The 26,886-nt window shown below is 51.3% G+C and overlaps 1 protein-coding gene across 3 annotated transcripts; it reads left to right on the top strand.

Moving 5' to 3' along the window:
• The first annotated feature begins 1,170 nt into the window (after positions 1-1,170).
• On the top strand, positions 1,171-26,088 carry CACNA1F (calcium voltage-gated channel subunit alpha1 F). Of its 3 annotated transcripts, none has more exons than XM_037513066.1 (48): positions 1,171-1,228; positions 2,921-2,942; positions 3,303-3,408; positions 3,626-3,765; positions 4,000-4,142; positions 4,235-4,387; positions 5,020-5,216; positions 5,333-5,436; positions 6,050-6,240; positions 6,460-6,552; positions 6,664-6,754; positions 6,934-6,960; positions 7,097-7,257; positions 8,132-8,357; positions 9,216-9,423; positions 9,511-9,631; positions 9,750-9,831; positions 10,699-10,744; positions 10,931-10,982; positions 11,406-11,553; positions 11,740-11,869; positions 12,401-12,460; positions 12,657-12,763; positions 12,845-12,932; positions 13,252-13,359; positions 13,455-13,507; positions 14,458-14,604; positions 15,248-15,449; positions 15,569-15,727; positions 17,789-17,899; positions 18,149-18,232; positions 19,023-19,043; positions 19,239-19,367; positions 19,700-19,765; positions 20,015-20,106; positions 20,573-20,732; positions 20,961-21,088; positions 21,376-21,472; positions 21,597-21,699; positions 21,955-22,056; positions 22,236-22,366; positions 22,606-22,734; positions 22,990-23,159; positions 24,155-24,262; positions 24,371-24,498; positions 24,602-24,714; positions 25,396-25,590; positions 25,858-26,088. In XM_037513066.1, exons 1-48 carry the CDS (start codon positions 1,171-1,173, stop codon positions 26,086-26,088), a joined length of 5,721 nt encoding a protein of 1,906 aa, XP_037368963.1. The 3 variants fall into 3 exon arrangements, with proteins under 3 accessions (XP_037368963.1, XP_037368961.1, XP_037368962.1); XM_037513064.1 differs by having other exon boundaries at positions 1,171-1,195; positions 2,693-2,942; XM_037513065.1 differs by having other exon boundaries at positions 1,171-1,195; positions 2,693-2,942; positions 6,050-6,207.
• The last annotated feature ends 798 nt before the right edge of the window (positions 26,089-26,886 follow it).

Genomic DNA, 26,886 nt, shown 5'->3' on the forward strand with positions numbered 1-26,886 from the left:
CTGAGGGGAGCAGTGGGCAAGACTGGAGAGGTCCGCTGCACCATGTGGGTTAGCTCCCTAGCCAGGGATCGAACTCATGTTGCAGTGGCTGGTGATAGCTTGATAGCACTAAGACTTTAACCCCTGTGCCACCAGGGAGGCCCTATTTGCTTTTTTAAATTAATAATAAGCTAGTGTTTTTTTCCCCTAAAACAAAAACCAAGAAAACCACAGTCTCCACTACCAAGGTTTATATATGTGGGGCTCAGTTTCTGAACTCGTGATCTTAGTGACTATAGCTTTATAACAAGACTTGATAGCTGATATGGCCAGTACTCCCATCTTGTTCTTTTTCAAAGGATGTTGGTTTTTCTAGGTCCTTTGAATATCAATACAAGAATTAGTTTGTCAAATTCCTCCACAGAGCATTTTGAGATTTTGTTTGGGCCTGTAAGAAATCTCTACATTGGGGGCCTCCCTGGTGGCCCAGGCGGTTGAACTCAGTGCTGCAAAGCTATCTGCTGCCTCTGCAGTGCGGGTTCGATCCTGGCCGGCCGGAGAAATACCCACATAGCACAGCAGACCTCTCCTGTCTTGCCCACTGCTCCCTTCAGCAGTGTGTTTCAGTCAGTCTGCCTGATCTGTTCCCCACTCTGTCTCTGCTGAATCCTTTCACCCTCCCACACATCTGGCTGGTTCTTGTATGCATGAATAAATAAATCTTTTTTTTAAAAAAAGGAAATCTCTACCTTGGGAAGAATTGTCACCTTCACAATACTATTTCGATTAGTAAATTTAATGTATCTCTCCATTTTTTTAAAGTCCCCTTTAATTACTGCATAATACTTGATTTTTTACCCATGAAGATCTTGTACATATCTTATCTTGAGTCTATTCTCTGTACTTCAAATTTCAGGTGTCCTTTGGGAAATGATACCATTTTTCTTATTTTAGTTTCTGACTTTTGGTGCTCATATATATTTTGTACAAATATATACATATATATATATATATTTTTTAATCAGTGTCTTTTCCATTGCCAGACTCTGGCCCACAAATGTCCAATCTTTATCCCTGCTCACCCTACCATCCAATGTTGTTATGATCCCTCCCTATGACCTTAATCCCTCCAAAGCTGTGGAAGAGAGGAGCTATGCACAGATGGCTCTTCAACCTTGGCAGTAAGATAGGATGTCGGCATCTGAAGGCGGGAAAGGTGAGAGCAGACTTCCATCCCATAGAACCCTGGAGCAAGTTTATGCTCTGCTTCACCCTCAGCCCCTCTGACCTACCCACCACCCACCAGGTCCCCACCCCCAAAGAGCCTCTAGGGGACTCCAACCATACCATTCTGTTCCCATCCCAACCAGCGCCAAACACAGCTGCATCTCTACCTGAACCTTGATGTGCAGCCCGACCCAGACTCTGTCCCCCAGCCCCATCCACTGCCTTATTTCCCAGCTGAAATCCAACCCCAGTCCTAGCCCTTATCCCTGTCTTAGGGCCCACCCCCACTCCAGCTCTAAAACCAGCCTCAACCAGAGGGTAAGCCTCTGTTAGAGTCCAAACCCTAATTTAGATGCAGACCTCTTACTAAGGTCACCTAACCTCAACCCCACACCCTGAATGTCAATACTGTTAGCCAGGGAGTCTCTGACTTTCCAGAAAGAAGAGGGAGAGAGCACATTCTTCTGAATGTTGACCTCATTTAGTCCTCACAACAACCCAAAAATATAGGAATTCTTATCATTCCATTATACATATAAGTAAATCGAGGCTCAGAGAGGTCCCATCATTGCTCAAAGGTACACATAGCTCCCAAGAGGTAAAATAAGGATTTATTTTATTTTTTAAGATTTATTTATTTTATGCATACAAGAACCGGGGTACAGGCCAGAGGTGCGGGGGGTGAGAGGATTCACCAGAGACAGAGCGGGGAACAGAATAGGCAGATCTACTGAAATACACTGCTGAGGGGAGCAACAGGCGAGACAGGAGAGGTCTGCTGCGCCATGTGGGTCGCTCCCTGGCTGGGGATCGAACTTGTACTGCAGTGGCTGCGGATTGCTTCATAGGTTCCATCTCAACCACTTGTGCCACCAGGAAGACCCCTAGAACAAGGATTTAAATTCAGACAGCTTGTTTCCTCCAAAGCTGGGGATCTTAACCAGGCCAGCCTATGGTCCCTCAGCGTCTGAAAGAAAGCCATGGGAATTGGGACCAGCCTTAGCTGAAAACCCCAATGCAAAACTCAAATCCCATCCAAACTCCACTTCAACTCTAACCTTGATTCTAATTCTAATACCAACTCATTCAAATACCCAATCCTAACCTTAAATATTATCTCAAGCACACTCTGCTCCCACCATATTTAAACCCAACCCAAAATCCATCGCTAAATTTAACCCTGAATTTGCCTCCTGGTATAAACTTAGTCCTGCCCCATGCCAATTTAAACTCTAGCCACAAGTTTAATACAAAACTTCACCTGGAAATGTAATCTCACCCACACTCTCTTTTGAACTCTCATCCTACCCCCCCAGTCTTAATTTCAAACCAGGTCTTATCCTTCAATCCTCCAATCCTCAGGTATCCCCAACTCTCCCTTATTTTACATGCTCTTCTCACCTTCCCTCAGATGAATGAGATCAGGAAGGAGGTAGCCCTAATTGCCTAGTGGCATGTCCCTCCCTGAACTGGTTTCTCCACACAGACACCTCTCCAGAGCCAGGTCCAGCCAACAGGGTAGGCCCTGGTCCCGAATGGGGCCTGTGCCCAGGACCTCCAGCATCAGGGTGTGAAATCAGTGGAGCATTGGTCTCAGGGACCCCCAGGCGAAGGACTCAACACAGTAAGCACAAGACGGTGACAGTGACCAGCACCCAGCGGTCACCCCGGGCCCTCTTCTGCTTTACCCTGGCCAACCCCCTGCGGCGCTCGTGCATCAGCATCGTGGAGTGGAAGCATCCTGGAAGGCGGGGAGGGGCCTGAGAGAGGGTGGTCACTAGGGGACCAAGAATCAAGGATTGAGTCAGGACTGGAATGGAGGAGGGCTGAGGTCATCAGGAATTAAGGATCAAGAATTGGATTAGAGGGGGAAGTTGAGAAACACGAAGGTCAGCAGGGGAGTCAAGAATCAAGGGTTGGGGATGGTCAAGGTTTCCAGGGGGGGTTCAAAGTCAGGGCCTCAGTCAAGGTAGGGACTGGGAAAATCAAGATTGGTCACCTTGGGGTCCAGGATCAGAATTGGATGGGGAGGACTCCAAGGCAATGTGGGGGTTCTGAGGTCACTCTGCCTGGGTCCTTGACTGTGCCCACCTGAGACCTTTTGACATCCTCATCCTTCTGACCATCTTTGCCAACTGCGTGGCCCTGGGGGTCTACATCCCTTTCCCAGAGGACGACTCCAACACAGCCAACTACAACCTGGTAAGGATCACACCGTCCTGCCCAGTCCCCAGTCAGATACAGCCCTGGTAGAGCCACACCTCAAGCTTTCCAGGCAAGTCCTGCCCCTCTCTGACCCAGATGACCCTCCCCTGGCCGGCCCTGCCGTAGTTCCGAGCTATCTCCACTCCCCCTGCCGGCCAAACCCTACCCGAAACAACTCCCCTATCTCCTGCCCCGCCCCTGGCTCCGCCCTCAGGAGCAGGTGGAGTACGTATTCCTGGTGATTTTCACTGTGGAGACCGTGCTCAAGATCGTGGCCTACGGATTGGTGCTCCACCCCAGTGCCTACATCCGCAACGGCTGGAACCTGCTGGACTTCATCATCGTAGTGGTCGGGTGCGCGTCTGCGGGAAACATCCCCGCCATAAATCAACTCCCCACTGAATTCGGGGCTCAGGGAAGTGGCTGCTTCAGACTACCCCCATTTTGGCTGCCAGAATCAGGAATATCAAGTGATCTTAAGCCCACGAGCTTTTCCACTTCGCGGGGCTTGTGCTTTTCTGAGAAGGGAGGGTGGAGGAGGGCCCCAAGGCCTGACCCCCACCTCTCTGTCCCGTGTCCTCCCTTCAGACTGTTCAGCGTGCTACTGGAACAGGGCCCAGGACGACCTGGGGACGCCCCGCATACCGGAGGGAAGCCCGGTGGCTTCGATGTGAAGGCATTGAGGGCGTTTCGGGTGCTGAGGCCACTGAGACTGGTGTCTGGGGTCCCGAGTGAGTGGCAAGCGCCCCCTCCCGGGACTGGCTGGGTGACTAAGCTGACGCTCGAGCCCCTACCTCACCACCCTCCCCCGCCCTCCACGCAGGCCTGCACATAGTGCTCAATTCCATCATGAAGGCGCTGGTGCCGCTGCTGCACATCGCACTGCTGGTGCTCTTCGTCATCATCATTTATGCCATCATCGGACTTGAGCTGTTCCTCGGGCGCATGCACCAGACCTGCTACTTCCTGGGATCTGGTCAGTCAGCCCACCCCTCCTGGGACAGAACATGCACCCTCCGCCAGCTCCTAAGTCTCACCTTGTTCTCAAGGAAACCCACTTAAATTCACAAGACTGTGTTCCCAGATTCGGGCTCCATCCCTGGATTAACAAAGCCAAACCCTATATTCAGGACTCTGCTCTCAATCCGGGACTACTATCGCCCACCTTCTCGCTAATAGCTCCGCCCTTTCACAAGACTCCACCCACAGGCGAGACCCAGTCAGGCACTTCAGAGTCCATCCTCCAGGATGTACCCCTTATCTTCAGGCCTGTCATCCAGACTCCAGCCTACGCAAGCCTTGCCCCTAGCCTCTTTCAAGAGACCCTCATAAATTCACAGATGCCGCCCCCAGGGTCCTGCGTCACTATTATTTACAAGAATCCACCCCAGGATTTACAAACCCACTCCCCAGATGCCCAGGGGTGGGACTCACAGCTGCTTCCCAGTGATTCAGAATCCTGACACAGCAGAGTCTTCAGCGAAGGACTGGCCTTGATTTAGAAAAACCTAGACCCCTGAGACTAATTTCCCAGGTGGGTGGGGATCTAAGGCAGCAGTGACTGCTGGTGGGCCTGCTTCGGAACCCAGAGCTCCAGTCTCCCGGCAGACGTGGAAGCAGAAGAGGACCCCTCGCCCTGCGCTTCTTCGGGCTCAGGGCGCACATGCACACTGAACCAGACCGAGTGCCGTGGAGGCTGGACAGGGCCCAACGGTGGCATCACCAACTTCGACAACTTCTTCTTCGCCATGCTGACAGTCTTCCAGTGTGTCACCATGGAAGGCTGGACTGACGTGCTCTACTGGGTGAGGTGGTCAGTGGGCACACAGCGCAGAGGCTGTACCTGCCTTTCTTCCCCCAACTCAGGTGGGAGTGTCCCTCCACATTCCCTAAAGTACAGACATGCCTTCTTTCTTCCCAGATGCAGGATGCTATGGGATATGAGCTGCCCTGGTTATATTTTGTGAGTCTTGTCATCTTTGGGTCCTTCTTCGTCCTCAATCTTGTACTTGGCGTCCTAAGTGGGTGAGAAACCTAAGACAGTCCCCATTCTACCTCTCAGCCCCTATCTCTTTTTGGCCCTGGCAAACTCCTAGGCATCCTTCAAAACCCATCTGAAATATCCCTTTGTTCATTCAATCAACATTAAGTATTTACTGTGTGTAAGGCACTCTCTTAACAATGAAAAAAAGACCAAAAGCCCTGCCTTCCTGTGTATTACATTCTGGTGGAGAGAGACAGCCAGTAGCAACATAAATAAGTTTCTGTGTGTGTGTGTGTGTGTGTGTGTGTGTGTATGCACACACGCACATATATACCTAGCATTTTGTATGGAATATGTGCTATTGGAAGAAAGGAAGGATAAAGATAGGTATGAGGAGATCTTGCAATTATAAATAGCAACAATTAGGATAAGCCTTTAGAAGGTGTTATCTGAATAAAACTGTGAAAGACATGAATGAGTGAACTGGGTGGGTATCTGAGAAAAGAGTATTCCAAGCAAAAGAAGCAGCCAGCAAAGGCTCCAAAACTAGTATGTCCTTGGATATTCAAAGAACAGCAAGGAGTCCAGTGTGGCTGCAATGGGTTAAACTGGAGTCCAAGGTGATTCCCCCATTAACCATCTGTCTTCCCTCAGGGAGTTCTCCAAAGAGAGGGAGAAAGCAAAAGCACGAGGAGACTTCCAGAGGCTTCGGGAGAAGCAGCAGTTGGAGGAGGACCTTCGGGGCTACCTAGACTGGATCATGCAGGCAGAGGAACTGGACGACGAGGACCCCTCAGCTGATGGCAACTATGGTTCTATGGTTGAAGAGGGCCAGGCTGGCCATCGTAGGCAACCCCAGTTTAACCCATTCCCTGCGCCATACATGTCTCCTATGTGGTCTGTCCTCCTGAGACAAGCCCTGACCTGAAAAACTCTAGGCCTAACCCCCATTGTGGACACAGAAACCAGACCAGGCTCTGAGCCCTTCTCCAAATGATACCTCACACACACACCCTGACCTGGCCCCAGATCATGCCCCCTGACTGTCTTCTCTGTTCCTGCAGGGCCACAACTGGCAGAGCTGACCAGTAGGAGGCGTGGACGTCTGCGCTGGTTCAGCCACTCGACCCACTCCACACACTCCACCAGCAGCCACGGTGGGGGTCCAGCCCAACTGGAATAGAGATAGATGGGGAGAAAGGGGAGAAAGCCAAAGGTGGAACCCTGGGGTCTTTGTGTCCTAACCACTGTTTCTACTCTGCTCCCAGCCAGCATCCCAGCCAGTGATGCCGGTTCAATGGCAGAGACCCCAGGGGATGAGGAAGAGGAGGGGGCTCTGGCCAGCTGTACTCGCTGCCTGTGAGGGCCCCCAGCTCTTGACCCCTGACCTAGAGCAGAATCCACTCCAGACCCTGACTCCAGTCCTTAATTCAGCCTCAAGCCTCCAAACTTGAAATCTCAGTTCCTAACCGCAGCCCCCACCCCTAGCTGCCACTCAGTCCCTTGTAACTTGAACCTCCCATCCTCCTCTTTTCCAGAAACAAGATCCTGAAAACCAGGATCTGGTGAGTTGGGAAAGTGGTGAGTTGGGAAAGTTGTGTGACTGCTGGACCCTAGGACTTTTCCAGCCCCACCTCCAAGCGCCCACCAGGGCAGCCTTGGGAAAGTGGTCTCAGCTGGTGGGTTCTGATTTCCACCCAGCCGCCGCCTCCGCCGAACCAACCGGGGCCTCCGGTGGCGCTGCCGAAGGGCTGTGAAGTCCAATGCCTGCTACTGGGCCGTGCTGCTGCTCGTCTTCCTCAACACACTGACCATTGCCTCTGAGCACCATGGACAGCCAGTGTGGCTCACCCAGATCCAGGGTGTGATGCTGCCCCCTCCCACACCACCCCACACCCCATCTGCCAGCCCTCTCCCCCAGCTCCCAATTCCCTCCACCTTAGAAACTCACATCCAGGATCCCTGGAGTACCTTAGAGCCTGAGAAGCTGTCTTCCTGCCTGCCCCTCATAAATGCAGAAGCCTTAGCCCGGCCCATCCCACCTCATAGCTTATACAATTATGTGGCACTTGCTGTGTGCGTCAGGTTTGTGTTCAGTGCTTTACATGCACTAAGTCAATTTCTCTCAACTGCAGCCTTATGTGAATTACATATGAGGCACAGAGTACCAAGGTACTGAAGAGTTAACTGACTAAGCCCAGGACTCAGCAAACCCAGGTTCTTAATACCATTATCGGTGCCTCGATTGCCCCATCTGCAGTATGGAAGACAGTAACAATATCCACTTCATGGGGTGATCAGGAGGATTAATGAGCTCAAGTAAAATCTGCTTAGAACATTGCCTGGCCCACATAAAGCTAACACTTTATAAATGTTAGCTCTTACTATTATTCCTTTCAACCTCAGCCCCTACCTGAACACTGAGCACATTTCTAACCCCAACACTCAAACCAGTCCCAACTAAACCCCAGACTCTAACTCTACCCTTAAATGGAGTTTTTCTGGACTCAGGCTAACTGACGCCTTCTCTCCAACTCTGCACCTTACCCCAGCTCTAGGTCCCTAAAAGTCCTCACCCACTCTGACCTACAAACTGACCCTAATGCCTAATCCTATCCCCACCCCCCAGCTTGTGCCTTCGGGATACCAGCCACCCCAGATAATCCATGGCCCTCCCTCCCCACTTGTTGCCACTGAAACTGGCCAGCGCAGTCACCCCTCCCACTCTCCCCACAGAGTATGCCAACAAAGTGTTGCTCTGTCTGTTCACGGTGGAGATGCTCCTCAAACTGTATGGTCTGGGCTCCTCTGCCTATGTCTCCTCCTTCTTCAACCGCTTTGACTGCTTTGTGGTCTGTGGGGGCATTCTGGAGACCACCCTGGTGGAAGTGGGTGTCATGCAGCCCCTGGGCATCTCGGTGCTTCGATGTGTACGCCTCCTCAGGATCTTTAAGGTCACAAGGTGTGTTGGAAGCAGGGGAGGACTGGAGTCCCAAACACAGCCCCAATAGCCCTCACCCCAGCTCCAGTGATAACCTCATCTGCACCACCATTCATTGAACAAATAGCCATTGAGTGCTCACTGTGTGCCAGGCATCACTCCAGGCCCTAGGAAAACTCCAGGATCAAGTCCCTACCTTCATGGAGATTAGAATCCACTGGGAAGGCTGTCTACTACAGCCTTCATCCCCTTCCTCAGCTTCAACTCTATCTCTGAATCATCCCCAACCCAAATCCCATCCCCAACCTCAAACCATAACACCATCTCTAACCCTAACCTCAGCCACTCATCATTCACAAGCTCATTTACAGCCCCAACACCCAAGCCCATCTCCAACCTCATTCCTAACTCCCAGCCCCATCCCCATCACTAACCACAGCCCCACCTCCTTGACTCTTAACCATCAGCCTATCTCCAACCCAAACCCTGCTACTGGACCCAATCACATCCCCTCTCCACCTCTGTCCCAACCCCCAACAACCACTACAACTCCAAATACTCTCCAGCCCCAGTTCTGGCTGCAATCCCTAACCCCAACCCCAAGCCTGCCCCAACATGAAACCCAGTTCTAGCTGCACCAACTTCCACATAACTTCTATTCAGTCTCCCAATACAACCCTAACACCAACCCTATCCCCAAACTCAACTGTGCCCTCATTTCTTATGCTCACCTCACCCCAACTCCAAAATCACTTCCAACCCTGACACCAAAGATCATTTCAACCCAGCCCACCACAATGCATCCCAAACCAGAGCCCTGCCCTGGCTCCTGACTTACTGCTAGACATGTCCACCCTTCCCCTTCCATCTCTGCTGCAGGCACTGGGCATCTCTGAGCAATTTGGTGGTCTCGCTGCTCAATTCAATGAAATCCATTGCATCCTTGCTGCTTCTCCTCTTCCTTTTTATTATCATCTTCTCCCTGCTTGGCATGCAGCTGTTTGGGGGCAAGTTCAACTTTGACCAGACCCACATCAAGCGAAGCAACTTTGATACCTTCCCCCAGGCCCTTCTCACTGTCTTTCAGGTGGGACCTGGACACCATGGAATGGGTGGGTGGGGGACTATGGTAGGGGAAGGGCCCAAGTATTTCACGGTGACGTCCCACCACCAGATCCTGACGGGCGAGGACTGGAATGCGGTCATGTATGATGGTATCATGGCCTATGGCGGCCCCTTCTTCCCGGGGATGCTTGTGTGTGTCTATTTCATCATCCTCTTCATCTGCGGCAACTGTATCCTCGGAAACTTGGAGAGGTGGATAATATCGGGGTGGGTGGAGGAGAATAAGGGGACCTAGGCAGGCCACAGGCAGGCTGCTTCTCCATCCTGTGCAGCCTGAGCTCAGCCCAGACATCCTGCTGAATGTATTTCTCGCCATTGCTGTGGACAACCTGGCCAGCGGAGACACCGGCACTGGCAAGGACAAGGGCAGGTAAGGTCTGCCTATACCCCCAAGACAATCTCTCCCGGGCATCCCTGACTGGGGACCCCCCTCATCGCATTCGCACAATACCAGAGATGCTTAGTCCCCCTGGTGGTCCCAGCTCCAGCTCCAGTCTGCCTCATTGATTCGACATGCGTTTGTTGAGCACCTGCTTTGTGCCAAGACCTGAGGAAATAGCAGGGGTCTGGGCAGACAGAGTCCTCACCTCAAGAAGCTGACATTCTCTTTGGAAGAGGCAGGCAAAACACAAACAAATGAATATATAATAATATAATTTACCTAAATGTATGTTCATAATACTGACTAAGGAGAAGGAGACAGAAAAAAAGAATGGAGAGAAATGACGATTGTCACTTGGATTAGACTCATCAAAGCCTCCATGAGGAGGTGAAAGTTGAACAGAGACCAGAATGAAAGAAGGCGTGAGCCATGCGGATATCTGGGGAAAGCGTGTCCAAGGCAAGGGGAGAGCAGGTGCAAAAGCCCTGAGGCGACAATAATCTTAACATTTCCAAAAACACCATGGCGACACCATGGACAGAGGGGAGAGAGAGGGCAGGGTGAGTTCAAATGGGTGAAATAGGGAGACCAGCTAGAGGGTGCTCTGGACCACGGTGAGGACTGGTGTCTTGCTGAGTGAAGGGGCGTCATGGGACGGCTGTGAGCAGAGAAGGGAGGTGACAGGATTGAACAGGACCCCCCCAGCTGCTGTGAGAACAGAATGTGGAGAATGAGGGCGGAAGCAAGAAGGTTCTGTGGGACCTAGGAAAGGTCTGTTCTCACTGCCATGACCACCCACCTCAGCCTTGCCCAGCTGCTGCGATCCTTAGAATCAGCCCGCATCTCCTCACACAGGCAGAAGAGCACTGAGGGGAAACTTCCACGGGAGAATGGAGTGTTGGTGAGTTCAAAGCCTGGGCACTGTCCACACCTACCACTACTCGCAAGAACCGTGTATGTGTGTGTGTGTGCCTTTAACCACTGCGCTCTGCCTCTGCATCCCTCCATTACTGTCTCTCCATGCCGTCTCTGTGTCCATCCCCGGCGTCTCCCCCGCCATCGATGATCCCCGTCTCCCTATCTCCAGGTGGCTGGTGGGGAGAATGAGGAAGAAGAGGGTGCAAAGAATGAAGGAGAAGGCAAGTGAGCTGGGTGAGGTGGAAGAGCTGTGGGACCTTGACCCCCGAGGCCCTCCCCTTTTCCAGGATCCTCTCTAAAAGAATGGGATTGGTATTGGCCAGCAACCCTTGGGACACTGAGGTTGAGGGCAAGGGACAGAGGCTGTGTGTTACTGCAGAACTCCTTAGTCCTCGTTAAAAAATCATGTGTCTCTGACTGCAGGTCCAGTGATGTTCATTCAGTCACATTCACTGAGCTCCCGCTGCGTCCCAGGCACTGTTCTAAGGGGTCGGGACACAAGAGTGAACAAAACAGACTAAAATCCCTTCTCCAGGAAGCTGACATTCCAGCAGGGAGATAACATACATTTACTGTGTGACAAGCAAGGTTTGTCATACACATTTTCTCTATTAATTCTCTCATTTCGGATCTCTTCATGCCAGGCATGGAAGAAAGAGAGGAAGAGGTGGAGGAGGAGGAAGAGGAAGGGGGCGCGGAGCCTACAGAACTCCTGCAAGAAGTTGTGCCAAAGGAGAAGGTGGTACCCATCCCTGAAGGCAGTGCCTTCTTCTGCCTCAGCCAAACCAACCCGTGAGTACCAGGAGTGTGTGGGGGCTGGTGTAGGAGGGGCTGGGGCAAGTGGAGAGCCAGGGAGCATCCAGGCTTGGGCGGGGTGCACTGCCTGTTGTAATGGGGCCTAAGCTGTGTGCCCTGGGCTCCCCCAATCAACTCTGTGCTTCTGGGTCCTGACCATGGTCCATTCCTCCTACTCCCCAGGCTGAGGAAGGCCTGCCATGCCCTCATCCACCATCATGTCTTCACCAATCTTATCCTGGTGTTCATCATCCTCAGCAGCATGTCCCTGGCCGCCGAAGACCCCATTCGGGCCCACTCCTTCCGAAACCACGTGAGCCTTTGGCTGGGAGCTGGGAAGACACTCCTAGGGGTATCTTTCTGGACACAAGCTGGGGCTAAAGTGGAGACAGTGAGAAGACCCCTAGTTGGACAGAGGGGGAGAAATAGTGACAGCTACTGCAGTGCCAGCCTTTGCTGCGTGTGCAACACACTTGGGGAAGCGCCAGGGAGGGGGTGAGTATTTGACTAAGGAGTGAGCGGTGCTCAGGGAGGTGGAGAAGACCAAGGTGCCCATGTAGCTTATCAGTGACACTGGCCTCAGGATCTGGATCTTGGGGTCTGGGTAGGGTGGGTGCCCATGTAGGGTAGAAGCAGAAGAGCCCAAATTTTGAATGCTGGCCTTTCTGATAGCTAAGACTTTTGCCTTGTAGAGAAGTTCTCGAGGATGGTGGGAGGGAGGGAAGGAGGGAGGGAGGGCGGGCAAAGGACAGTGAAACTTACGCAGAACACAGAAAGGCACCCCCCCCACCTAGAATCTCCCTCAGCCATGGCTCAGTGACTCTCCCTCTTTCTCACCCCCTAGATTTTGGGGTACTTTGATTATGCCTTCACCTCCATTTTCACTGTGGAGATTCTACTAAAGGTGACTGGTGGGCCACTAATCCATACCCCCAGTTGCCCCAACTCACTCCCCACCTCACAGCCTACCTCCCCATGGCCCCAACTGGCTTCAGATCCTGCTTCCCACCCACCCCACAGCCCACTGCTCCTGTTCCCATCCTCCCTCCCCTCTCTATTTGCAAACTGGGGGGTCTAGCCAGATGTCCTCCTCCCCCTAGATGACAGTATTCGGGGCCTTCCTGCACCAAGGCTCCTTCTGCCGTAGCTGGTTCAATTTGTTGGATCTGCTGGTGGTCAGTGTGTCCCTCATCTCCTTTGGCATCCAGTGAGTGAACCCCCAACTGCTCCATTCCTCCCAGAGATGAGGTCAGGACCAGGCCAGGGCCTGAGACTGCCCTTTCCCCAGCTCCAGTGCCATCTCGGTGGTGAAGATTCTTCGGGTACTCCGAGTATTGAGGCCCCTCCGAGCCATCAACAGGGCCAAGGGACTCAAGGTAACCACACCTTACGTGAACCCCCAGGACCCAGGCTCTGTCCTGCCCTTAGGGCCAAGATCACTGATCAGCCTGACTATTTGCACTGATGCATGACCACACAGTCTGACCACCAGCATGTGGCCAGACCCATGTTCCTGACAAGTGACCATATATTCCTTACCAATGTCCACATTTCTCTCAGTAGTCCCTGACATAACTACATATCCCTGCCTGGCAAACACATGTTCCCTGCCCAAAAGCCCCACCCATACCCAGAATTCCTGCCCCATAGCTACTGGGGCCTGTGGTACATTAGCATATCTGTGGGTGCCTGCAGCACGTGGTTCAGTGTGTGTTCGTGGCCATCCGGACCATTGGGAATATCATGATTGTGACTACACTCCTGCAGTTCATGTTCGCCTGCATTGGTGTGCAACTCTTCAAGGTGGGAGGAAGCACTGGAGGGAAGTCCGGGCAGAGGGTCAAGGCTGACAGGTGCTGATCAAGGATGAACCTGCTTGACAGATGTCCTCCATGCAGGGGAAATTCTACAGCTGCACTGATGAAGCCAAACACACCCCCCAAGAATGCAAGTGAGTGTCCAAGACCCTGCCCTCCACAGAGCCCAACACCCCTCCCAAAGGTTGTAGAGACCCCTAGATCTCACCAAGGTCCCTGAAACCCAGAACTTCAGAGACCACCCCCTACCCCAGATTTTATCAAGACACCCAGAACTCCAGGCCCCAAGATGTACCTTCAGAACTCTTCCAAGAACTACAAAGGCCCTCAGATCTCACTAAGCCCTAAGAGTCCCCCACTACCTCCTCAAATCCTATCCAAATTCCCCAGAGTTACCTACATTCTACTCTGGACTCCCTAACAATTCCCAGACACCCCCACCCTTGAATCCTCAGCTTCCACCTTGAGACTCTTATAGAAGTGCATGGTTAAAAGCATGAGCTTTGAAGTTAGACATTCCTGATTCAAATCTAACTCATGAGACTTGAGTACGCTTCTAAACCTAGCTTAGTCCCATTTTCCTCAACTGAAAAATGTGAATAAAAAGAGTGTGAAGTGCACAAGTTTGTTGTGAGGAGTAAATGAGTAACTACATAGGAGGGGCACTACAACTGAAAGTTACTACGTGTAAAGCCTAGCACAGTGCCTGGCATATAGTTAGTGCTGATAATGTTGGCTATTTTCAGTATTACTTTTTTCTTGGGTGGTGGTGGTGATGATGATGATGATGACAGCTAACCTGCATGGTACCAACTATGTGCCAGACACTGTTCTCATTGACTGACTTCATGAACTCTTGTAACAAGTCAGGAAATATGTTCAGTTATCCTCATTTCATACATGGCAAAAACTGAAACACAGAGAGATTATTGCCTTAGGTCCCCTAGCCAATAAATGGAGGCCCCTCCATTTATTAGAACCCAAGTTGTCCAGCTCCACTACTGTGCCCTGTTGGAGAACCCAGTCCCCTTTCTGCACCTCTTTACCCTGCCTCACCCATCCAGTTGGTCTGCACCATTCACAGGGGCTCCTTCCTGGTCTACCCCGATGGAGATGTGTCACAGCCCCTGGTCCGAGAGCGCCTGTGGGTCAACAGCGATTTCAACTTTGACAACGTCCTTTCAGCCATGATGGCCCTATTCACCATCTCCACCTTTGAAGGCTGGCCTGTGTGAGGGGCAGGGCCCCAGGGATGGGCAGAGAACTGGGCAGGAGTCTCTAGAGAATTGGCCTGTGATCTCCTGGGAATGGGTGGGAGGGCATCTTGGGATGTGAAGTTCTCTTAAGACTAGATAGGGTTTTTCTGGGGACTGGTGGACATTAGAGAACTGGGTAAACATATTAGAGAAGATGGCTGGGAGTGGGGACCTGGCAGGAAGTCTCCAGGAATTGACTGGGGGGTCTCTGAGGGACTGGGGGGGACTTGGTGAGGGTCCCAGAGGAAATAGAGCTGGATCATCAGGGGTTTCCAGAGAACTTTACAAGTCTTCGGGGTACTTGGTGAAAGATCTCTGGGAAGCAGAGAATTCAAGTTGTTAGGACAGGGGATTTAAAGATCTCTAGGGACTCATGGGGGAGTTGTGGGGAGCTTCATGGGATCCCCAAGTGTCTATAGAAGGGAGCTGGGGAGTCTGTGAGAACTTAAGGAATATGGGGTCTGGTGGGAGTCTCTTGGGGTATTGTGGCGGTCTCAGGTGGTTAGATCAGGGGATTAGGGGTCTTTGGGGTACCAAGTAGGAGTCTCTGATAAGTTGTCAGGGGGAAGGTCTGAGAGGGTGGGGATTTCCCCTCACCTGCCCTCAATGGCTCCCCAGGCTTCTATACAAGGCCATAGATGCACATGCAGAGGACAAGGGCCCCATCTATAATCACCACGTGGAGATCTCAGTGTTCTTTATTGTCTACATCATCATCATCGCCTTCTTCATGATGAACATCTTTGTGGGCTTCGTCATCATCACATTCCGTGCCCAGGGTGAGCAGGAGTATCAGAACTGTGAGCTGGATAAGAACCAGGTAACCTCTGACCTCTGACCCCTAACATGGCCTACTACTCATGGCCACCACCAATACTCCCTCACCAACTCTTTGCCTTAGCACTCCACTGCTCACTCATGCCCTGCACCCCTATGCAGCGCCAGTGTGTGGAGTACGCCCTCAAGGCCCAGCCACTCCGCCGCTACATCCCCAAGAATCCACATCAGTATCGCGTGTGGGCCACTGTGAACTCTGCTGCCTTTGAATACCTCATGTTCCTACTCATCCTGCTCAACACAGTTGCTCTAGCCATGCAGGTCTGAGCTCCCCAGCCCCACCCTGCCAGATGTGTGACCCTATTCTGTCTACATAGTCCCGCAAGCACTGTCAGGAATGCTTTAGATTTCAAGACCCCCAACTGACAAGCTATAAAGGCACATCTCTTCAAATCTAAAGACAATAGTCATAAGTTACATCACGACTTCAGAGATGTAAGAATGTGGGGGGGAAGTGGCAGATCACAGTTGTAAGCTGCCATTGATAGTGAAATCCACCCCAGTTTCAGAGATTCTAAAGTGTGAAAAGATGTACATCCTGTATCAATAAAATATGGTGGTTACCTCATTTAATAAGAAGTATATAGGGGGCCTCCCCTGGTGGCGCAGCGGTAGAGCGCTGGGCTGCAAGGCTGCCCGCAGCCTCTGTAGCGCCGGTTCGATCCCCAGCCACCGGCCTCCATAGAGTGTCCTTTCCCTGCCCCCCCCCGCCCTCCATAGAGTGTCTCTGGTTCATAGTTGTTTGTTGATTTTGAATTTTACTTTCTTACAGTTATTCTTTTTCCTGGTCCCTTATTTAAGTTTTCTAGATTCCTGCTATGAGTGAGACCATCTGGTATTTTTCTTTTTCTTTCTGGCTTATTTCGCTGAGCATGATCCCTTCTAGCTCCATCCATGTTGCTGCAAATTGCATGTGTTTATCTTTTTTGAATGCTGAGTAATATTCCATGGTGTATATGGACCACATCTTCTTAATCCAGTCATCTATTTTTGGGCATTTGGGCTGTTTCCAAAGCTTAGCTATTGTAAATAGTGCTGCTATAAACATAGGGGTGCAGGTGTTCTTTGGAATGGATGTTTCTGTGTCCTTTGGGTAAATACCTAGGAGTGGAATTGCTGGATCATATGGAAGCTCTATGTTTAGTAGGTCGAGAAATCTCCACACAGCTCTCCATAGTGGTTGGACCAGTTTGCAAAATTAAATGGAAGAAAAGATAAGAGTAGCACTCAAAGTAAAAGCTTTCAAGAAATAATACTTTCCTGTGATACAGGCCAGTTTATATAAATTTCTAGAAAAATTAATAATAGAGAGTCACAATTTAAATATAATTAAAAATTTTACTTTTATGATTTTTGGCAATAATAGAATCTAGAAGTCTCTTTAGGAAACCTGAAAATGTATCAAAATTTGGGGAAGTGTGGTAATATACACCTAAGGAGATAATCCTATACCTCTAAATAACATACAGTGTTGTAAACCAATGGTACCTCAATTTAAAAAAAAAAGAAGAAGGAAAACTAGGGAGAAGAGTAGAAGAAAATATAAATAAAAGGGCTAACCTGTTTAGATCAGTTCCAAAAATGCTCAATAAGTGGGGATTTTATGGGTGTTCGCACAAAGAAGCAGAAATCTTGAGTGCTATCTTAGAAATTCTCCTACCAGAAGCTTTTATATATCTTTGAAAAAAATTTTTTGGTTTTATTTTGTTATTTCATTTTTAAATCCTAAAATTAGCGGTTTGGTTCATTGGTTTTCTTCTTTATTTTCTAAAATCCGTTATCATTTATTCTTCTTTGAGCAATGTATTATTAAAGGTATTTTTGAATTTTTTTTTTTTAAAAAGAAGAAGTATATTATGTAGGCTGCTTGCTTATTGCTCATCAGGGACCTAGCCTCTATCTTTCTGCTCCACCATTCTTAGAGAGTTGGCTTTCATTTTCATGATTGTTCCTTCATGGTCACAAAATGACTGCCAAAAATTGAGGCATCAATACCATATTCAAAGCAGGAAAAAGGAAGGAAGGTTGTACCCAGGGGCTCCGCTCTTCTGAACATTTTATTGGAAAACAAACATATTTTTCACAGAAGTCACTCAACCAGCAGTAGACTTGAGTTTATGCCTCATTAGTCAGAATTAGCTGTAAAGAAAACTAGGAAATTCAGAGCAGGCTTTCCAAAATCCATAATGGGAGACAGACAGTGTACGGGATTTGGCAATCCATAGTGCTTCCACATCCCCAGACTCACCTCAGTCCAAGCCAGAGAATATTCTGTTGGGGATCTCTGTCTCCAGCTCTGTCCCACACGATTTTCTCTCCTAGCACTATGGACAGACGGCTCCTTTCAACTACGCCATGGATATCCTCAACATGGTCTTCACTGGCCTCTTCACTGTTGAGATGGTGCTCAAAATCATTGCCTTCAAACCCAAGGTGCCCCCCATCCCCAGCCCTAGACTGACCAATAGGGGGTGAATTCCCTAGGGTGGAGGTCATTGTGGAGCTCCCAGTGGGGATGATAAGCAGGAGTCGTGAGGCAAGGGAGTGATTGGGATCTGGATGCGGGCCCATCAAGTGGTCCAAGCTGGACCCTACTTCCCCAATAAGTCCTACTACTACTAGCCCCCTACCCTAGCTTGCTAGCTCTGAGAAGACAGCTCTCTGCTTTCTTCCTGCCCATAGCATTACTTTAGTGATGCCTGGAACACATTTGATGCTCTTATTGTGGTGGGCAGCGTGGTGGACATTGCTGTCACTGAAGTCAATGTGAGAACTAGCCTCCTTACTAACCCACTCTTCCCCTAACAACCCTTCCCTACCTCAACCGCAGGGCTCTCTTTCATATGGGTAGGTGGTTCCCACTCACACCCATCCCACTCATACTCATTCTAGATCTATTTCTTCCGAGTTCCTATCGTGTTCAAAGTCCCCCTCTACCAGCTCCCTAACCCCATTTGCACCTATCCTCTGGGCTCCATCATCTCCTAAAATGACTCTCCTGTTATTTATGTTATTTCCTCCATTTCCTCTCCACCCCCATCCATCGGCGCCATGATATCCACCAAATCCTGCTTCAACTCCATCATCTCTTCTGACTCCACTGACTCCACTTCTTCCACTGATGCCATCATTCCCAACATTGGATCTTTCACGGTCTGTCATCACCACTGACTTTGCTGTTGGCTCCATCATCTCCTCCACTGAGTAATACATTGTCCTCTCACTGCTGCTCCATATTGCCATCTCTGACTTCTCCACTGTGTCTTCCGTTGGTTCTCTCATCACTGTCATCTCCGTGAAACCACTGACTCCATCATTTCCTTCACTGGTTCCAATATCTCTCCTCCATCATCTATACCCTCTCTCCTCCTTTCTGTTCTCGCTACCAACTTTCTCCACAATCTTCTTTATCCATTACTTCATGACCTTCCCAATCTTTCCTTGCATAACTTCCTATGCTTCCTATATCCGTTCCATCACTTCTCCCCATGTTCATTTGGACCTGTGATCTCATCATCTCCTCTGTCATCTCTGTCTGGGTCATATTTACCTCCAGAATGGTGGCCACCTTGGCAAGGTAGCTCCCCATCCCACAAAGGGACTCTTTGCTTCTTTCCTCACTCACCCTCCCTTCCTATCTTCCTGAGAGTCCCTTCACCACCCTGGGGCCTGAGTACTGAGATATTTGGGGACTGGGAGGGCCACAGCATGAGACAGGGAGGCAACTGGAGCAAATGTGGCCTGAGCATACCCACCACACACCCAACTCCAGAGCTCTGAGGACAGTTCCCGCATTTCCATCACCTTCTTTCGCCTCTTCCGAGTCATGCGACTGGTCAAGCTCCTCAGTAAGGATGAAGGGATCCGCACATTGCTTTGGACATTCATAAAGTCCTTCCGGGTAAACCTCCCCATTCCCTTGACCACCCGTCACCCCCACCTCACATGTCTCAACCTGCCCTGTTACCACACTACATCTCCCAGCATGTCATGCCCAACAGCAACTCACCATTTCCAGTTTTCTCCCTCTTCTAGGCTCTCAATTCCCAACATGCATTAGCTTCACCGACCTTATTCTACTGTATTTAATACCTTGTTCACATTTGGGAGACATTGGTAGTAGTGGGCACTTTGGGGATGGAGCGCATTGGGCCCAGGCCTAAGGGAGCAGTACATTTTGGAGCTCATAGTTCTCTGCCTGGACCTAAATATCTCTCCTCCTCTCCACCCTAGGCCTTGCCCTATGTGGCTCTTCTCATCGCAATGATATTCTTCATTTACGCAGTCATTGGGATGCAGGCAAGAGGGGACCCTAGGGAGCATCCCTCAGGGACTCCCCTGCTGAGAGGGGTTGGGTAGGAACAGCCCCAAAGTGGAGGTGCTGGGTGGAAAAATAGACACACAAGCTAGTGAGTCCACACTGGGCTCAGCAGTGCCTGCTGGTCAGGGTTATGAGGATCCTTTATGTATTAGGAGTTGTGAAGTGGGTAGAAATGTAAAATGGGGGTCTGGGTTTACCCCTCTGACACAGCCCCTGTGTGGCCACAGATGTTCGGCAAGGTGGCTCTTCAGGATGGCACACAGATCAACAGAAACAACAACTTCCAGACCTTTCCACAGGCTGTTCTTCTCCTGTTCAGGTGACATGTATCCCCTTCCCTTACCACTTCAGTCCCCAGAGTGCTCTCAAATGCCCACACAACATCTCTGGGCCCCAGATAGACTGAGCCAAGGAAATAACAGGGCAGCAGAAGACCCCATATTGTCTGAGACCCTTCCTAGTGTTTTAAGGACGTTTTTTAGAATATTCTAAGTATTATTGTTGTTTTAAATTTTACAAGCATAAAAAGTGTGGCTGTAACATGCATCCTTTTTCTGGCTGTAATATATGCTGCCTTCTTAGACCTCAGAACTCCAACTGTTAAATGAGACCAGGACTACCATCAGCATGGCCATGCCAGCTTTAAAAATACTGCAATGCTCTCAGTGCCAGATGTAGACCCTGATGAAAAGCGGGTCATCTCTTTGCCCATCCAGGCCCCACAGCTCTACTTGACATGACTTCATAGCCTCCCCTCCAGGACTGTACCCCTGTGTGACCCCCAGGTGTGCCACCGGTGAGGCATGGCAGGAGATAATGCTTGCCAGCCTTCCCGGGAACCGATGTGATCCTGAGTCTGATGTCAACCCTGGTGAGGAGTTTATCTGTGGCAGCAATTTTGCCATCGCCTATTTCATCAGCTTCTTCATGCTCTGTGCCTTCCTGGTGAGGATCACTTCCCCACAGCCACTACCACTGCTGCTACAGGGCTGGTCTGGAGGGGTCCAGGATGAGGTGGTGAACCCAAATCTTCAGAGTGGTGAAGGGACTGACCTGACCATTGGATCAACTCAGGAATTTGTGACCCAATGATCATATAAGCTTACATCAGCCTCCCACCAACTCTCTGCTCTGCCCTTCACCTAAGCCCCCTCCCCTGCCCACTGCCCACAGATCATAAATCTCTTTGTGGCTGTGATCATGGACAACTTTGATTATCTAACCAGAGACTGGTCCATCCTGGGACCCCACCACCTCGATGAGTTCAAGAGGATCTGGTCTGAATATGACCCTGGGGCCAAGTATGCCCTCTAATCCTATGCCTGGGGTTCCAGGGGACAGTGCACCACCCAGCACAGTCCCCCAGACTCCGACCTCTGCCTCCCATTACCCAGTCAGTAGATGCCTCCATGTTCCCACTGCTCCTGCCTTCTGCCTGCTCCCTCCCCCAACTGCCCTCCAGTTCTTCCCGGGAGGCTCTAGGGTGTCGGTAGAGGGAGGCAGTAACTAGTTGGTGAGGCCTACAGAAAGGGCTAGAGGGGGTATCTCCGATACACTGGTGCCTCCCACCCATCCCCACCTGCCCCAGGGGCCGCATCAAGCACCTGGATGTGGTTGCCCTGCTGAGACGCATCCAGCCTCCCCTGGGATTTGGGAAGCTGTGCCCACACCGAGTGGCCTGCAAGGTCTGTGCCCCTGCCCACACTCCACCCACACCTCTAAGAGTGCTATACACCACACAGCAGGGGCGTTCATGCCTGCAACCCCTGCATCTGCCTAATGTGGGTTTCATGTCCCTGGTGTGCACAGAGACTTGTGGCAATGAACATGCCCCTCAACTCAGATGGGACAGTGACATTCAATGCCACCCTCTTTGCCCTGGTTCGGACATCCCTGAAGATCAAGACAGAAGGTGTGTGATGGGGAAGTGGGGGTGGTGGAGGGATGCAGAAGTAGGAAGTGGAAAGGGTGTGGGGAGCAATCTCATTGAGCAATGGGCCCCTGCTCTTAGCGCTGAACCTCAAAATGGGTAACTGCCTGTTTTCCCACCTGTCCAGAGGGGGCAGTATGGGGCTGCGGTAAAGCTAGTGAAGCCCCCTCCAACAGTGAGGGAATAGCTATGAAGGGCTCTTCCCATTGGCTCCTGCTCCACATCCTCTCGCTGCAGGGAACCTGGAACAAGCCAATCAGGAGCTGCGGACTGTCATCAAAAAGATCTGGAAGCGGATGAAACCCAAACTGCTAGATGAAGTCATCCCCCCTGCTGACGGTGAGCTAACCCCATCCCAGCGCTTCGAGCCCGCCTTTGAAAGTCAGGTGATTGCTCACCACTACAAAACTGCAGTGGCTGGGGAGGAGGGCAGAGAGAAGCCCCCTGTGCTGCGAGCAGGGTAGGGGATGAAACAGAGGACCCTTATGTAACCTTGCCTCTCCTCCCTTGCTCCCCAGAAGAAGAGGTCACTGTGGGCAAATTCTATGCCACATTTCTGATCCAGGACTATTTCTGCAAATTCCGCCAGAGGAAAGAAAAGGGGTTACTAGGGACTGATGCCCCCCTAAGCACCTCTTCTGCCCTTCAGGTCTTTAGAGCAGGGTCTTGAATTGGGGGGGGGGGGATTAAAGCACTGTGACTGAAGCTAACTGCCCACTTGATCCCATGGAATCCATGTCACAGATGAGGAAACTGAGGCCCCAAGACACCCCCACAGAGAGTCAGGGGTGGCTGAGGGGCTCCTTCCCCCACCCACATTCCTGCAGGCTCGTGGAGGGAGGAGTTAGATCCTGAGATGCCCCAGTTCCCTACTTTGCCACCCCACAGGCTGGTCTGAGGAGCCTACAGGACTTGGGTCCTGAGATCCGGCAAGCCCTCACCTGTGACAGAGATGAAGAGGAACAAGAAGAGCAGGAGGGGGAAGAGGAAGATGAGAAGGACCCAGGAAAGCACAAAGTGAGGACAAGTTTACACACAAACACCCCCAGCGACTCTTGACTGTAAAATATGACTTCAACCCCCGTGACTTTGACGCTGCCTCTGGGCCCTCCAGAGAAGCCCCCCAGAGTAGATAAGTGTTTATACAGTACCTGCCCTCTGCTGTTTAAGGGCAAGACCCAGATTCAGCCCCCCGGGAGCTCATTAGAGACAGACTCTATGGCCAAGTGACTGAGAACACGGATGCGCAGTTCAGTCCTGTGACTTCCGCAGGCCCCAGTGGGCTCCCAGCCCCCATCTCGCCGGAGCACCATGATTTCTGTGTCACTGCCTTCTGGGGACAGACTTCCAGATTTGCTCTCCCTTGGACCCAGTGATGACAGTGGAGGGAGCCCCAACTCCAGACAATCCAGTGTGCCCCAAGCTGGATCTCATGCCCACAGGTTGGTCAAGGATCTGGGGAAAGATTGTGAGGGAAGGCAGAGATTAAGTGTTGTGAGGGGGTAGCTAAGGAGGCAGGGAGGGCCATTATATGGAAATCTGTGGAGGGTGAGTGGGATTCAAGGGCTCAGGTGGGAACACAGGAGTAATCAGAGATTCCTATATTAAAGGAACACAAAGGTTTAATGCAAAAGTATATCATGTGGAACTAAATGGGTTTAAGTTCAAATCCTGGCTCTGCCATTTGCTAAAGGACCTTGGGCTAGTCACTTACTTTCCATGGCCCTCAATATCCTCACTTGGGAAAAGGGGATGATATAACAATTACCTCACAGGAATACTGGAAGGTGTAATGAGGTCACTCCTCGCTTCTACAGCCTCCTCCCCCTCTCCCCTCCCCCAACATGCCCCTAGCTCTGGTGTTGAAGCTGTCTCTCCAACAGGCCAACTTTGATTACTTTGAAATTTTGGGTCCTTCCCAGGGGACAAACATCTATTAAAAGGAAGCCCACATTTGGGCCTCCCTGGTGGCGCAGCGGTTGAGCGCTGGGTTGCGAAGCTGCCCGCAGCCTCTGCAGCGCCAGTTCGATCCCCGGCTGCTCACCGGCCACCAGAGGAGGGTCCCACATGGCGCGCAGACCTCTCCTGCCGCCCGCTGCTCCCCTCAGCAGTGTACTTCGGTCCTTCTGCCTGCTCTGCTCCCCGCTCTGGCTCTGGTGAATTCTCTCACCCTCCCGCTCTTCTGACTGTACCCAGTGCTTGTATAAATAAATAAATGAATAAATAAATAAATAAAAATAAATCTTTAAAAAAAAAAAAAAGGAAGCCCACATTTGCTTTAAAATGATGACAGTTGATTTGTATTAACTTTCACAAATAACAAAATAAAATAAAGCCCATTGTTTCTGGAAGGGATGGGGGATGGAATGGAAGGGAACCAGGGCCCCAGGGTGACACACTGGAATCTAGCCGGCCTGACTTGCCTCACTTTTCCCAGGAGAAACTCTGGGGCTCTCATTTTCGCCATTCCCAAAAAAGGAGGTTCTCAGTCCGAGGGAACCAACAGAGAGGACGAGCAGGATAAGGAAAAGGATGCCCCGGACCAGCTCTCTGGCCACAACATGTGGGATGAGCCCCTGAGCTATGTATGGGAGGGCAGGACTGATGGCCCGTCGCACAGGCCAAGCTAACCAGCAGTTCCTCTCCTGCACAGGCCCTCCTACCAAGATGAGCAGGGACAAATGTCCCCACGCCCCATCCTTTTGCCACCTCAAGGACCCCAGAGATATGTGGAACCACCCCATGCACCACGCCGCCGACTACTACCCCCCACTCCCACAGGTGAGAGTGAGCATGGGTCTTAGGGGCCCCCCAAGAACCAGCAGCTCAGAGGGGCACCGACCTTGCTCTTTGTCCCCCCTAGTCCACTCCCCGACACCCCCAGGTCGGAAGCACTCCTTCACCATCCAGTGTCTGCAGCGCCAGGACAGTTGTGAAGATTTACCCATCCCAGGCACCTATCACTATGGGCGAAACTCAGGGTCCAGCAGGGTGCAGGTGAGGCAGAGGAAGGGGTGCCAAGGCCTGGAGGAGTGGGGGCATCCTACGTTGCAGTTATCAGTCACACTGTATGTCAGTCCTTCTGCAGAACAAGGCACACATGAATTCACACAATGCTCACTGCCTTTTTTAAGATTTATTTTTATTTATGCATGCATGCAAGAACTGGGGTCTAGGCCAGAAATGGGGGGGTTTAGAGAATTCACCAGACAGAGTGGGGAGCAGAACAGGTAGATCTACTGAAATACACTGCTGAGCGGAACAGTGGGCGAGACAGGAGAGGTCTGCTGCGCCACGTGGGGCAGGTCCCTGGCTGGGGCTAGAACTCATGCCGAAGTGGCTGGTGATAGCTTGATAGCCCTGAGACTTTAACCACTGCACCACCAGGGGCGGGGGGCCCTCACTCTACCCTTGAGGCAGGTATTGTCATTAGTCCCAGTTTATAGATAAGGGAACTGAGGCCCAGAGAGGTTTGACCAAGACCACACAGCTAGTAAATGGAAGAACTGACACTTAAACCCAGACTTCCCATGCTCTTAAATGAACTCAAGTCTGACTTACCCCCATTCCATTTAACTCCAGTCTATTTGGTGGGGAAGAGGCAGGCACAGTAATGAGTGCTAGACCCTCACATTCTACTCATTAATCGCTGCCCCGCTGCTGTTCATTCTTGTCCAGGGTTCCTGGGCAACCCCTCCTCAGAGGTGTCGGCTTCTATATGCCCCACTGTTGTTAGTGGAGGAGGGTGCAGCTGGGGAAGGCTCCCTGGGCAAATCCAGCGGTCCACCGCTCACCTTCGCCTGCCTGCGCATGCCTGGAATGCACTCAGACCCCCGCAGCAAGAGCGGCAGTGCGGGCAGCCTGGTGGAGGCTGTGAGTTCAGAGGGGCGTGGACAAAAGGGGTGGAGAGGAGAGGAAGTGGGGTTCTGAAAGAAGGAAATGGGTCTCCTGTCTCTGTGTTGTGCATGTAACTATCCTTTCGCTCTGCAACTTCTGCTCAACCTGATGTGCACCCCACTGTCCCCCACCAACTTCCTTGCATGCCCTCACAGGCATATCCTTTATCCACACTGACCCTGTGCACAATGCTTCCACCCCACGCAGTGCTCCCTGTCAACCTGAGCTCACCTGTGTCCCCAGGTGCTTATCTCTGAGGGGCTGGGCCTCTTTGCCCGGGATCAGCGCTTCATGGCTCTGGCCAAGCAGGAGATTGCAGATGCATGTCGCCTGACGCTGGACGAAATGGACAGTGCTGCCAGTGACCTGCTGGTACAGGGGGGCAACACAGTCTATAGTGATGAGGAGTCCATCCTCTCTCCCTTAGATGAGGAGGACCTGAGAGATGAAATGACCTGTGTCCATACCCTCTGAATTCCCGCCCCCAACCCCCCAATAAACTGCCTGCCCTCTCTTCCCCAGAGGGAGACAGGCATGAACCACACCACTGGATTTTGGTGTTTGCACTGGAGACCTGGGGCTGCCCAGGGGCCCCCATTCATCCGTCTCCTGTTTCAGCCCTGAGCCACTGCCCACACACAGGTATTTCCAGAAACCAGGACAGCCAAGCTTGATTATTCAGCGTCAGGAAAGGAGGGAGGAGAAGAAGGAAAAGACAGCAGCCAAAAAAAGCTGGAGACTGAGCGGAGGTGGGGGGGCGGGGAGGAGGGCACTGGACAGGGATGAAGAAAAGAGGAGGGAGAGGATGTGCGGGAGCTTAGGTGAGGAATGGGGAGAAGTCAGAGATGTCACCAGGGGTCAGTCAGGTCAGACTGAGGAAGGACAGATGGCTGGGAAGGAAAGGATAAGAAAACCCACAGGAGAGTCCCGCCAGTAGAAAGGCCTGGAGGTTGGAATCGGCCTGGTATGTCAGGCAGAGGGGTCCTTTGACAGCATCAGAAATTTCAAGGAGGCTAAATTGGGATCACCTCCCACCTTGAGCCTGAGAAAAAGAAAACATGGGTGACTGCAAAGGACAGGGCTCCCAGTCTGAGGGAAGCCACTCCATGCCCACCTGGCTTTCCCAAAACCACTCCCCTCCCACACAGATCTCAGAGCAACTTTCTACTTCTTGCCCTACATTTAGTGGTTGCCCAACCTTTGGGGTCTTGTTCATTCAATGAAGGTTTATCAGATTGTTTACTTTCTGCAGGTACCACTCCGGGTTCCCTC

This window comes from Talpa occidentalis, unplaced genomic scaffold (genome assembly GCF_014898055.3).
Source record: "Talpa occidentalis isolate TD23 unplaced genomic scaffold, MPIMG_talOcc4v2.1 talOcc4.15, whole genome shotgun sequence".
NCBI lineage: Eukaryota > Metazoa > Chordata > Mammalia > Eulipotyphla > Talpidae > Talpa > Talpa occidentalis.

Bases quoted from the DNA above. Each gene is read 5' to 3' on its own strand.
- CACNA1F (XM_037513064.1), top strand. From the start codon at position 1,171: ATGTCGGCATCTGAAGGCGGGAAAG. The intron at 2,943-3,302 runs GCATCCTGGAAG...TGCCCACCTGAG, and splicing joins ATCAGCATCGTGGAGTGGAA to ACCTTTTGACATCCTCATCC. The intron at 23,160-24,154 runs GTTGGTCAAGGA...CACTTTTCCCAG, and splicing joins GCTGGATCTCATGCCCACAG to GAGAAACTCTGGGGCTCTCA.